Consider the following 13,541-nt stretch of genomic DNA (forward strand, 5'->3'; position numbering starts at 1 on the left):
CCCAATCACACCCCTCCAGGTCTCACTGTCATTGCCCACATGAGCATTGAAGTCCCCCAGCAGAACGAGGGAGTCTCCGGTAGGAGCATTCTCCAGTGCCTCCCCCAGAGACTCCAAAAAGGGTGGGTACTCTGAACTGCTGTTTGACTCCCCCCTGAGCTGTCACCTTATCGTGGTGGGGGAGTTTGCGTGCCCCAATGAGTCTGGGAGCTATGTTGCCCGGGGCTTTAAGCCCCTGGTAGGGTCACCCAAGGCAAACAGATCCTAGATGAGGGACCAGACAAAGAACAGCTCAAAAGACTCCTTATGATGAACAAAAAATTTGGACCTCGTGATCCCTTGCCCGGATATGGGCCACCGGGGCCTCCCCCCGGAGCCAGGCCCGGGGGTGGGGCCCGGCAGCGGGCGCCTGGTGGCCAGGCCTGTGCCCATGGGGCTCGGTCGGGCATAGCCCGAAATGATGACGTGGGTCCCCCTTCCGACGGGCTCACCACCCGTGGGAGGGGCCAAGGGGGTCGGGTGCGATGTGAGCTGGGTAGCAGCCGAAGGCAGAGGCCTTGGCGGTCTGATCCTCGGCTACTGAAGCTAGCTCTTGGGAAGTGGAATGTCACCTCTCTGTTGGGGAAGGAGCCGGAGCTGGTGTGCGAGGCTGAGCGGTTCCGGCTAGATATAGTCGGACTCACCTCGACGCACGGCTTGGGCTCTGGAACCAGTCCTCTTGAGAGGGGTTGGACTCTCTTCCACTCTGGAGTTGCCCGTGGTGAGAGGCGCAGAGCAGGTGTGGGCATACTTATTGCCCCCCGGCTGTGTGCCAGTACATTGGGGTTTACCCCAGTGAACGAGAGGGTAGCCTCCCTCCGCCTTCGGGTGGGGGGACGAGTCCTGACATGTCACTAAAAAGTGAAAAATAAAAACTAAAGATCTGTAAGAGTGAGCGTTAGAATATAACAAGTATGGGATAGAGTTAACTATGCAAGATGTGTAAATTATAGGGAGAAATAAGGTGATTATTAGTAGTTCAAGAGGAGCGAGAACTGTCACAGTGCACACACAAAGCAACAGGAAGTGATGCAATACGTCTTACCGCAAAGCAAAGCCGCCAGATAAGTAAATAAGATAGTAAATAAAAAATATTGTAATTTCATCCATTCTCTGTCTCTGAAGATATCTTGATCAGTATGTTGTGGAACCACATTTCATAGAAGACATTTAAACTTTAGAAAGATAAATGTTAGTATAGGTATGGTTATAATATATCTAACAAAGATGAGCAAATATACATCCTGCATGCAAATAGAAGTACCTAAAAGAAAAGAAAATGGCTCCTTGACAAATTTAATAAGTACATTTAAACAAACAAAAATAGCTTGTCTTTAACACTTCAATGACCAGATGTTTGATAAAGGTTCGGTTCCATTGTCAAATATATGTTTTAAGAACTTTTATTTTTAAGTCAGCTAGTGGGATTTTCTGCATTTGACTTGTCTATAATTCCACTAATCCACTCAGCTGTGTGGGTGTGGACATATGTGGTAAGATGTGGTGAGTAATGCGTTAATTTGCATTAAAAGAGTAGAAGCGAGATTCAATGAAATCTGGTTACCAGCCGAACATGAAGGCACATCCTAACAACAGGTGTAAACTCTCAGCTGTCTGCTTCATTAGAGACTCGGGTGAATTTTAGGTATGAAGAGGGTCTGAAATTTAAGACACTGAATAAATAAATATTAGAATGTGTATGTCTAAGTTGTCTTCTATAACCATTTGCACAGTGTATATAATCTTTGTATTTCTTCTGTTATATTCAGATTAAAAAACAAAAAAGATGGACACGATTAGACCTGCACTCTCTTGCTCATTTTCCCTCAGATTCTTTGTTGTCCAAATGTGGTATGTTTGAACAATAAATGTGGCTTTTTTCCTGTCCTCCTCTAGGAGTTACCTGGACATGGCTCAAGTTTTGGTGTTCCGTTACTTCTTCTGGTTTGTGCTGTCAGTGGTCTTCATCACAGGGGCCACCAGGATCTCTGTCTTCGGACTGGGCTACCTTCTCGCTTCCTTCTTTTTTCTGTTGTTGGGAACCAAACTATTGGTCAAACGTTCCAGGATCCGCCTCATCCTGTGGGACTGTCTCATCATCTATAATGTGGCTGTTATTATATCTAAAAATGTTTTATCTGTGAGTATGAAACCCTTCTTTAGCTAGGGTTACGGTTAAAATTTCAATATGTTGTTTGAGAACATGCAGACTTATGGCAAAGTAGTGCAGCAAAGCCACGTCAGCAAATTAGCAGCCAATGTGCACTTCCTTAAAAATCCAGTTAGACTAATCTCAGTCATTTCTATGTGTAGATGTCAAAATAAGATGTAAGTGAAAGCATTCTCAGTAATCTTCTGTTTTTCCCTAACACAGTAAAGATGCACACACTGCAAACCCTCTTTACTGACACCCACTCTGCTACATTGATAGAATCAACTAAATCTGCTAATTGCATTTGAGAGGTCTCCTATTAAGCACTGAAACAAGAGAAATTTCTTCAGCCACTACTAAGAGATATAGGCATGTGCTATAATGCATAGTTAAGTCATGTAATGCACTGGTCTAATGTGGGCTGTTAGGACCACATTCACTGCATCTTATCTTCCCTTTGCACACCAAATATGTTTTGTTTCCTCTATAAGACTATGGAATAGTGGAATTTCCATTCATGTGTTCAAAAGGGAAAAAACTGCTCTGGAAAACTGTGTATCTTTATATGTGTGTGTGTAACAGATCCTGGCGTGTGTTTTCGTCTTTGAGATGCAGAAAGGATTCTGTTGGGTAATTCAGCTCTTCAGCTTGGTTTGCACAGTTAAGGGATACTATGATCGTAAGTACTAGCTAGTTCTAATTTAGCTTGAGTCTCCTTTTTCTGCTCAGCGTTTTGGTTATTACTGTAAATGGCTTTTGCTGTTTCTGAGTGTTATGATACAGAATATTGTCTTTGAAATAAACATGTCATTTACTTGCTGTTTGATTACAGTTTGTCCAGACAGAAACTTTGACAGATGTGATTTGCAGTATTTATTTTTTCTTCTTTTTTTTTCTTACAGCAAATGCAGTGAGCAGCAACACATGTTCCCTCCCAGTAGAGGAAGCAGGAATCATTTGGGACAGTTTCTGTTTTTTTTGCCTTTTGCTGCAGAGGCGGGTCTTCCTCAGTTTCTACTTCCTGCATGTTACAGCAGAACTACAGGCTTCTGCCAAACAGGCGTCAAGGTAAAAACACAGTGTATAGATGACAGACTTTATTGACACAAGGTAAAACTACAGAATGAATAAGTAGAAGTCCATCCATCCATCCATTTTCTATACCCGCTTATTCCATCTGAGGGTCGCGGGGAGGCTGGAGCCTATCCCAGCAGTCGTTGGGCGAGATGCAGGGTACACTCTGGACAGGTCGCCAGTCCATCACAGGGCCACACAGAAACAATCAAGACAAACAACCACACACACACTCACTCCAATTTAGAGTCTCTGATGAACCGGAGAAGCTGTTTTTGGACGGTGGGAGGGAGCTGGAGTAGAAGTGTCTTTAAAAATGTATTCTTGAAATGTCCAACCACTAGCTTTTCTGAGCTGACTTTATTTCTCTGTTAATAGAGTTGGTCTGGTGTAACCTAGGAGTCAGTTTGACCAAATAATGTGTTATTTGTTATACTGTATGTATGAATGGGAATATATTGGTGGTTATGACTTTCCTCCAGGAAAGTCATAACCACCAACACTGAATGATGTATCACCCTGTTCTTGCCTCTTTTGAAGACACAGAAAATATGTGGTGTCCCAAAGGGCCAAAACATAAATATCACTGACAGGTGACATGATTAACATGTAAATATCATTATTCATGTAATTACAATACAAGACTTTGAGTGTCCTGACGTTTTATTTGACAGCATAATTTAGCATAGTTGAGGACATGGTCGTTCATGTGTGGTGTGTAGACGATGTAGATTTCCTTAGTGACCTAAGTCATGCACTTTTCTAACAGCCCATGCAGAAAGCAGCAGAAAGCTGACAGAGCGCTGACATTGAATAAAATGTGAATCACTGCTTAAAATCTCATAATCTCATCATTAATTGTAATATAAAACATTTTAAAGTTAGACTCATTGTAACAGGCTGCACGGTGGTGGGGTGGTTAGCACGATCGCCTAACAGCAAGGTGACAGGTTTGATCCCCACCTGGGGCCTTTCTGTGTGGAGTTTGCATGTTCTCACCGGGTACTCCGGCTTCCTTCCACAGTCCAAAAACATGCATGTTAGGTTAACTGGTGACTCTAAAACTGTCCTTAGGAGTGAGTGTGAGCGTGTGGTTGTTTGTCTCTGTGATAGACTGGCGACCTATCCAGGGTGTACCCCGCCTCTCGCCCGATGGGATGGGCTCCAGCCCCCCTGCGAGGGTATAGAAAATGGATGGATGGAGTCATTGTAACAAGGTGTATGAGTTAAACCTAAACCACTGCCACTTAAAGTTGGTGGTGACTCAGTCGTGCATGACAGCCCCTCTGCCAGAAGTCCTAAAACTAATCAAGCTTCCCCCAAATGAAAAGTTGTGTTTCACAAGTTAGTGTGTGAATGCTGGCGGAGATCTTTTGAATATTCTCTACATGATTTGTGGTAGAGTTTGTTGTTAGACAATAGACACACTTGGACTGGCCATTGCTGGCAAAAAACTGTTTGATTCCCAACCTGTCACATGTCCACTTTGGGCAAGGTACTGAACCCCACATTTCTCGGATATGTTCAACATTGGTGTGTGATTGTAGTGCTGCATAGTGTATATAGAGTGCAAGGATGTAACTGTGTAAGTATGTACTAGCCCCGGGCTGAGCCCCTCAGATTTGGAGTTCTCTCCAGTGAGGGAAAGGTTTTCATCTTTGCCGGTGCGAGTCGCTGAAAGAAAGGCTCTGGCTGTGGTTTGCAGTACCTAGCCTTTCTGGAGTTCCTGGGTGGTTTGTTGGAGGAGGTGCCAACTGGTGCTTCTATGGTTCTCCTGGCAGACTTCAATATCCATGTGGGCAATGAAAGAGTGACCTGGTTAGGTGTTTTTGGGAGGAATAGCCTGCTTGATGTGAACCCAAGTGCCGTTTTGCTATTGGACTTCTGTGCGTGTCATATATTGTCTTCAAACACAAGACTGATTTTATAGTTGCATCATCAGAAAGTACAGCTAAATGTCTTGGTCATTTGGGTGAATAGAGGCCACCTGGTGGCATCAGAACTTCTCTTTGACCCAATCCCCCATCCTGAGCGTGCACGAGGTGACTGTGGAGAGAAAAAAAACTCCCTTTAACAAGAAGAAACCTCCATCAGAACCAAAACCAGGAAGGGTCCATCTGCCTGGACCAGCCGGGGGCTGAGAGGACAGGAAAGAGGGGACAACAAACACCATAACATCAGGCCAGAGATACCTGCTGAGAGAGAGAAACACAAGTTAATGACAACAATGATGTCATATGTACATGGAGGGAGGAGAGGTGCATCATGGGAGCTCCCCCAGCAGTCTAAGCCTATAGCAGCAGAACTATGGGATGTTCCAGGGTCACCTGAGCCATCCCTAACTATAAGCTTTATCAGAAAGGAAAGTTTTAAGCCTAAGGTAGAGAGGGTGTCTGCTTCCCGGACATTTACTGGCAGCTTATTCCACAGAGAGGGGCCTGATAACTGAAGGCTCTGCCTCCCATTCTACTTTTAGAAACTCTGGGAACCACAAGTAAACCTGCAGAGCAAAGTGCTCTGTTGGGGAAATATCCAACTATGAGATCTTTAAGATATGATGGAGCTCGGTCATTAAGAGCTTTATATGTGAGGAGAAAAACCTTAAATTCTATTCTGAATTTAACAGGGAGCCAATGAAGAGAAGCTAAAACTGGAGAAACATGATCTCTGCTGTTAGATCTCATCAGAACTTGGATCCAGTAGTAGGGATCCAGTGACAGGGAGGAGTGCTGAACAGAACTGGTAAACCTAAACAAGTAGTGAATGAACCGGGAATGTCTGGTGGAGGCTGTGTGTGAGATCTTCAACACACACCTTCATTTTTGTACTCGGTGCTGCTTGTGGACAACGGGGGAAAAGTTTATCCAAGGTGTTGGAAAGGAGGCAACAACTGGCAGTTGAATCTTGTGCTCAGGAGGAACAATGTGGTTTTTGTGTGGGTCATGGAATGGTGGACCAGACTTTTACCCTTGCTCAATTATAGAAGGGGTCATAGGGGTTTGACCATCCCGTCTAAATGTGTTTTGTGGACTTCAAGAAGGCTTATGACTGTGCTCCTCCAAGGATTCTGTTTTCTGTTTGTCTTGTGAGGGTGTGGTGTACTGGACCCGCTGTTGGTCTATTAAGTCTCTGTATATCCAGAGCTGTGTCCACATCTTCAACATAAAGTTGAGCTCGTTTATAGTGTGTGCTGGACTCTTATTACCAATATTTTTTGTGGTATTCATGGTGTTAAGACGGGTGAGGACTGGATCCAAAAGCGAACAGGAGACAGATGGTTAGAAGTAAAATAGGAATTTTTTAGGGACGGGAGAGTTAGGATACCAGGAGGCGAGGAAATGATTCAGGGTCTGGGTGCGTGATCCGAGGAGAGAGGGTCTTGTGTCCAGGTGATTCTGTGCAGGGCTCGTGTGGTGAGTGGGTCTCGTGCCCCAATGATTCCGTGTAGGGGCTCATGAAGAGAGGCTCGGAGGCAGGCTGCTGGCTGGTTCGGTTGAAGGCTGGGCAGGACACTCATTTCTGGCTGAGCAAAAGAACAGGCATACGTGTAACGTTGACGAGAGACAATCATCCGACACAGGTTAAAGGTTTAATCTTTACTCTTTGTGGATGAGGTGGTTCTGTTGGTGTTGAGAAGAACCACACTGGCATGACACACACTGGAGTGTTTTGATGCTGTGTGTGAAGCAGCTGAGATGAAAGTCAGCCACTCCACATCTGAGGCCAGCCTGACAAGGTAGAGTGCTCCCTAAAATGAGTCCTTAGCATAAGCAGGGGAGAATCTCGTTCAGAAGTGATGATATGATGGGGTGATATTATCACATTCTGAACTGGAGGACTCAAACGCACGGCTCAGACAGAACAGTTTTCCAAAATCAGCATCGGTCAAGCAAAGGTCTGATACACGGGCAGGCAAGAATAGACAAGGCAAAGGTACAAAATCGGCCGGCAAAATTTATGGTCGTAAAAAAGGGGTCAAAAATGTCAAAACTAGACTTGGTATAAAGGCTTGGACGACTGACAAATGACAAGACGAGCACACAACGAACAAGAGGCTGGGGTATAAATACACTAAACAGAGGGGAAGACAATGATGCACAGGTGAAAACAATAAGGATGACGACAGAGAAAAGCAAAACTGTCGTCAATAATACTATGACAGGAAGTGACTACCAAAATAAAGCAGAAACAAAGAACACACACAGACCTGGCATGACAGAGATGGACAGATGGACTGGGACTGTCACTGCACCAGTCTGTTTCTGGACCTGAGCTGAATGCCAAAGCTTTCCACATAAAGATCCATCTATGTGCCAACCCTCACCTATGTTATTCATTATTTAAACAGATTTAACTGATATGAATCCCTTTCTCTCTCTCTTCTTTGAAACTGTCCTATAGATATCCAGAGGGGACAAAATACTGTCAAATGCACTGACATGTAGCATTTCCCATTTCAGGGCTAACAAACTAACTGCAACTTAGCCTCTGCTGTAACAAAATCCATAACTTCATGTATCATAGCTGCAAAGGGGGGTGGTATTGCTCCCTTTGGAGCTCTCTAAGTTCTTAATAACGCTTAATAACATGGACTGAGGTGTGTGCTAACACCCTGTCTTTCTTGCAGAATTTCTTGGGTGCAGGTAGTGTTTACTCTTTTGACATGGCTTTACAACGCAGTAGATACATCTTCAGTCATGTTAGTTTCTTTATCCTCCTCTCCTGTCCTCCACATTTTAATATGACCACAGTTGAGGTGTGAAACTGCACCCTAGTATGTTTGAGTATGAACCAGGAAGGAGCTGCCGCTGAAAAAATTATCATGTATATATTACTCACATTATTTCTGCTGTGATGAACCAGCAACCTGTCCAGGGAGTACCCTGCCTCCTGTCCAGTACCCCATATACGGACATTGAAAATGAAAAATTAGGTTAACTTCCTGTGGATAAAAGATGACAGAAAATGCATAGACCCTTGACACGAGTCATGTATTGAAATGAAGCTGCCGTGGAACTTGCAGATGGAAGTTACTTTCAGAAGACAGTTGCTGATAAATTTGATTTGAGCTGTTTTTTTCCTTCCAGAGGGTTCGACCTCTTCAGAGCCAGTATAATGAAGAACAATGAATTCCACCAACAGTCTGAGAGGAAATCCCTGTCACAGCTTAAAAGATCGTAAGTTTTTCCATGATGAGCACAGCGCTTGAAATTAGCTGCAGTAAGAAAAGTCATTGCCAAATCTTTCAAAGGGTCTATAAATTAAGCTACAGAATCTTAATGAGTTGTTTGGAGTGTACAGACTGAGATCTGAAATTCAGTTTTTCTGTCTTCATTTCTTCCTGCTCTCTTCCCTCAGGATGGAGAGAATTCGCTCCAAGCAGCAGAAGTACAGAGATGGGCAGAAAACAAGTGGAAATTCCACTGAAAGCCAGAGTGATGGTAGGACATAAACCTCTTGGAGTCATTCACACATTGTCTAAGTCACAAACATTACACGTTATAGAGGGAAAGTTGTTTCATTGACTTTTGCACACTCCCTCCTTACTTCTGTCCTCTTTCTTTTATCTGTATTTTTTTTGTTCGTTAATCAAATAAGTTTATAGACAATTTTATTTAATTTGATCGATTTACGTTTCCATAGAAATAAGAAATCTTTGCATTTTTGATGACACAATTATCTTTAGTCTTGCATTACACACAATTGTATCTTCACTAATGGTACTATTCAAGAGTAAAAGTCGAGGTGTGTCTGTTGCTCAGGAAGAAGAGCAGTTGGAGGTTGGTGATTTGACCTCTGTTTTCCCCAGACCACATGTCAAAGTGTCCACGTCCTGAACACCACGTTGATCATTGTGTGCATGTGTGTGAGAAAAGCACTGTGTAACCTGTAACACTGTACAGATTAAGATGTGCTGTATGAGAGTGTGTGTGTGTTTGTGTGTTTCTGTGTGTGTGTGTGAATGTAGCTTGTACTGTAAAAGCACTTTGACTGGTCAGTTGGACTAGAAAAGTGCCATAAATACAGTTCATTTTGCATTTACACCACTGTAAGAGCTGCACATCCTGCAATCTAAAGCTCATGTTGTTTTCCCTCAGAAACTCAGAGTGATGAGAATGAACCGAGGAAGAGGAACTGGAACCATGCTACAGGTATGACAGTGTGTTTTTACCATAAATTAACATGAAGACAAACAACTGAAAAACATACTGTATTACTTTCTCATCTATGTATTACTTTCAGATCATGTCCATATGTTGTCATAAGACAAAAGTTTAAAGTCTTTAGAATTATCTGATTCTCTCCAATAATCTCTATGAGATCAAAGTACTTAAGCTACCCATAAACATATACTGTAGAATAATAAATGTCTTTATCGAACACAACCATTACATAGTCATAGAATTACAGACATCGCTTTTGAACAGCTCTCTCCATTGGAGAGCACGCACCTAATCTTAGCTAGTCTATTGTCTGAGCTCTGAATTACTGTCAAATGTGGATTATCTATGAAGTCATTCAGATCTAGATGTACATGGGTGTTATGTTTATGAGTAACAGAGAATCTAAATGCAGGAAGGTGGGTAGATAAAGGAAACAGCATGGTGGAAGGCAAAGGACAGTGCCATGAAATCCAGACTTGTCACAGTTCATCTCTGCCTCACCACTCTGCACCTGCCTGCTTCAGTCAGCCAATCAGACACACCCCTCTCATCAAGCCAACTCCAGTCACCTGTGCTCTCTGCTTTGCTCTGGCTGTATTTAAGCCCCAGCTCCACACTTACTCATTGCCAGATTGTTCTGGATGCTTGCACCAGACTCTCCCTCATCGCCTCAGCATTCACCAAACTCGATCTACGCAACACCTACCACCTGGTCCGGATCCGAAAGGGAGACGAATGGAAGGCGGCGTTTAACACCCCCACAGGCCACTATGAGTACCTGGTGATGCCTTTTGGCCTCACCAATGCTCCTGCCGTCTTCCAGGCCTTTGTTAATGATGTACTCAGGGACATACTTAACAAGTTTGTTTTCGTCTGCCTCAATGACATACTGATCTTCTCCCGATCCAAGGACAAACGCATTCATCAGGTCCAGAGAGTTCTCCAACGCCTCTTGGAGAATTCACTTTTCGTCAAGGCTGAGAAGTGTGAATTCCATGTTCCGTCCGTCTCCTTCCTGGGGTACGTCATAGGGAGGGGGACTGTCCAGATGGACTCTGCTAAGGTCTGTCACCTCCTGGCCCATGCCAGACTCCCGTAAGCAGCAATGTTCAATGTTTTCTGGGCTTTGCCAACTTTTACCGAAGGTTCATCAGAGGGTGGCATGGTGGCTGCCTCCTGCCTCACTGCCCTCACCTCCTCCAAGATGCCCTTCCAGTGGTCTTCGGCCGCCAATGAGGCTTTCCAGTCCCTAAAGACACATTTTACGACAGCCCCCATCCTCATAATGCCTGATACAGAACAACAGTTCGTGATCGAAGTGGATGCCTCCGATGTGGGAGTTGGGGCCATTCTGTCTCAAAGGGCCGCCATCGACCAGAAGCTACAACCCTGCACCTTCTTCTCCAGGCGGTTGACCCCAGCCGAAAGAAACTATGATACTGGTAATAGAGAGTTACTAGCAGTGAAGTTGGCTCTGGAGGAGTGGCGACACTGGTTAGAGGGGATCAAACTGCCGTTCCTGGTGTGGACAGATCACAAAAACCTGGAGTACATCCAGTCATCCAAGAGGGTTAGGGTTAACTGAACTCCTGCCAGGCCCGGTGGTCACTCTTCCTGACCAGATTCAACTTCTCCCTCTCATATCGGCCGGGGTCCTGCAACATCAAGCCTGATGCCTTGTCTTCACAGTTCCAGGAGGAGGAGAGGGAGGCTGGTGAACCCGATACATTCTTCCAGCCTCACGTCTCATCACCACACTTACCTGGGTGGTTAAGGAGAGAGTCAGAACCGCCCTCCAGGACCAGCCCGGACCCAGTTCTTGTCCACCAGAACGCCTGTACATTCCATCTGACCTCTGGTACAAGGTCCTCCAGTAGGCTCACAGATCCAAACTCACCTGCCACCCTGGGATCCAGCAGACTAAGGAGGTTGTGCAGCATCGCTTCTGGTGGTCCACTCTGGCTGAGGATACTCGGAGCTTTGTCAACGCCTGCCCCACCTGCAACCAACATAAACCAAGGCTCCAAGCTCCTGCTGGTCTGCTGCACCCGCTACCTGTACCTCATTGTCCATGGTCACACATCTCCCTGGACTTTGTTACCGGTCTACCACCGTCCAGCGACAACACCACCATTTAGCAAAATGGCACACTTCGTGCCCCTGCCCAAGCTCCTTTCAGCCAAGGGGACTGCTAAACTGTTGCTGAAGCATGTGGTCCGTCTCATGATATCCCAGTGGATGTGGTTTCTGATCGGGGTCCCCAGTTCGCCTCTGTTTTCTGGAGAGAACTCTGCTCGCTCCTGGGGGCCACCGTCAGTCTCTCAAGAATCAGGAGATGGAGACGGCACTCCGCTGCATGACATCACAATCCTCTTAGTCTTGGTCCGAACAGCTCCTGTGGGTGGAATATTCCCACAGCATCCTGACCAGAGAGAGAGACTTGCTGTCCATCCGTCCAGGCCTTCATCCGCCGCTGCCGCAGGACCTGGATCCGAGCTTGTGCGACCCTCCTCAAAGCCGCTGGTCGCTATGCCTCTGCCTCCAACGGCCACCGCTCCCAGGCTCCAGAATATCAGCTAGGTCAAAAGGTTTGGCTCTCCACCCGTGACCTTCCCCTGAGGGTGGAGTCAAAGAAGCTGGTCCCTCGCTTTATTGGTCCCTTCGAGGTGGTCAAGATCATCAACCTGGCAGCGGTGAGACTCAAACTCCCCTGATCTATGCGCGTTCATAACCTCCAATAACTGGTGGACTGGGAGGGATATGGTCCAGAGGAGAGATCCTGGGTCCCTGCCAGAGACATACTGGATCACCACCTCATTAGGGACTTTCATCAGCGTCACCCCGATCAACCCACCAGAACCAATTATATCCCCAAACCACAGACTCCACCCCCCCCCGACCATCCCATCAATTAGAACCATCGGATGACGAGTCTGATGCTGATGGGTGCAGCGATAACACCCTCTTTGATGCGGACGACACATTCCCTACTGTCGGGGATGAGGGGATGGAGATGGACGTCTCGGACAAATATTATGCTCCCTTGGTTATCCGGTGATTACCTGATTCAGCTCTACAGATTATTCCTTCACTGAGTGAGTACAAGACTGAGTTTCACAGACATTACTCACCAGTGTCCTGGTCTGGGTCGGCTGGGCCTAACCTCCAATCCTCACTAAAGACTGTTAAAGGCCAGCGGCCAGAAGACAGACTGTTTTGCCTGCTGCCATTGTTTCCTGGACGTGTGCTAATAATGTTTGTTACCAACTATACCTGCCTGTGTTTGTGCTGCTATTGGGTCCAAACCAAACCTTTTACAAAACTATGAAGTTACTGGACAGAGAAAAAGATCTGAGACAACCAGATAGGGCTGACAAATCAGGGGTCAGCTGACAAAGCAGATTCAACATGCCCAGGTCAAATTTCGCTTATATGGTTTAACTAATTGACAGCAGAGGTCTCAGTTACTACATCCATGGTTATCAACTTGGTAAGTAAACCAGGTTTTCTGACTGGATATGTACATATTCATGTAAAACATTATAGCAGGTGGAGTTGGCATCAGATGAGCAAATATAATCACACATATATATAATATATTATTAAATATATCTCTGTCAGAATGAAAAGCAACACAGAAAATGACAAAAAAGCCAAAAGAAGGCTGACTCTGTGAATGATTTCATCAATAATCTGATCAATATCCCCTCATTATAGCAGAAGACGATGTGATGATTTACGATTGTCTGTTTTATTAAATGAATGTGTTGAAGATGGATTATTGTGAGAAAGTTTTAGTCTGTCTGCAACAAACAGAAAAAACAGTCAGAAGGCTGATTGGACATGTCCGAGTTCATTTTCTGTTACTGGGCTTCTAAAAGGTTCCAGAAAAAGGTTTTAGTTGATGTGAGTTCAAATGAACATGGATGTACAGACATCATCTGATGCAGTTTGAGTTTGACTCGCTGACACTCAAACTCTGTCTGAGAAAACAACATCTGTTTGAGTTCAGATATTTCAATGAATAAACAGAGGGGCAAATGTTCAACCTCTCAAGTGTTCTTTTTTTCAATCATTTTCAAACAATTTTACAGGCTGACAAAGATTTTAGT

General features: G+C 44.9%; 1 protein-coding gene across 1 annotated transcript in view; it reads left to right on the plus strand.

Moving 5' to 3' along the window:
* The window catches only part of piezo1 (piezo type mechanosensitive ion channel component 1 (Er blood group)), a 162,628-nt gene that overhangs the window by 114,892 nt on the left and 34,195 nt on the right, over positions 1–13,541 (plus strand). The window contains exons 25-30 of the mRNA XM_072391535.1: positions 1,936–2,179; positions 2,774–2,870; positions 3,094–3,259; positions 8,353–8,442; positions 8,624–8,706; positions 9,364–9,417. Coding sequence (XP_072247636.1) covers positions 1,936–2,179; positions 2,774–2,870; positions 3,094–3,259; positions 8,353–8,442; positions 8,624–8,706; positions 9,364–9,417 — 734 coding nt within the window. The remainder of the gene's footprint in view (positions 1–1,935; positions 2,180–2,773; positions 2,871–3,093; positions 3,260–8,352; positions 8,443–8,623; positions 8,707–9,363; positions 9,418–13,541) is intronic.

Source organism: Leuresthes tenuis, unplaced genomic scaffold (assembly GCF_036924035.1).
Source record: "Leuresthes tenuis unplaced genomic scaffold, fLeuTen1.0.hap1 SCAF_8, whole genome shotgun sequence".
Lineage (NCBI taxonomy): Eukaryota > Metazoa > Chordata > Actinopteri > Atheriniformes > Atherinopsidae > Leuresthes > Leuresthes tenuis.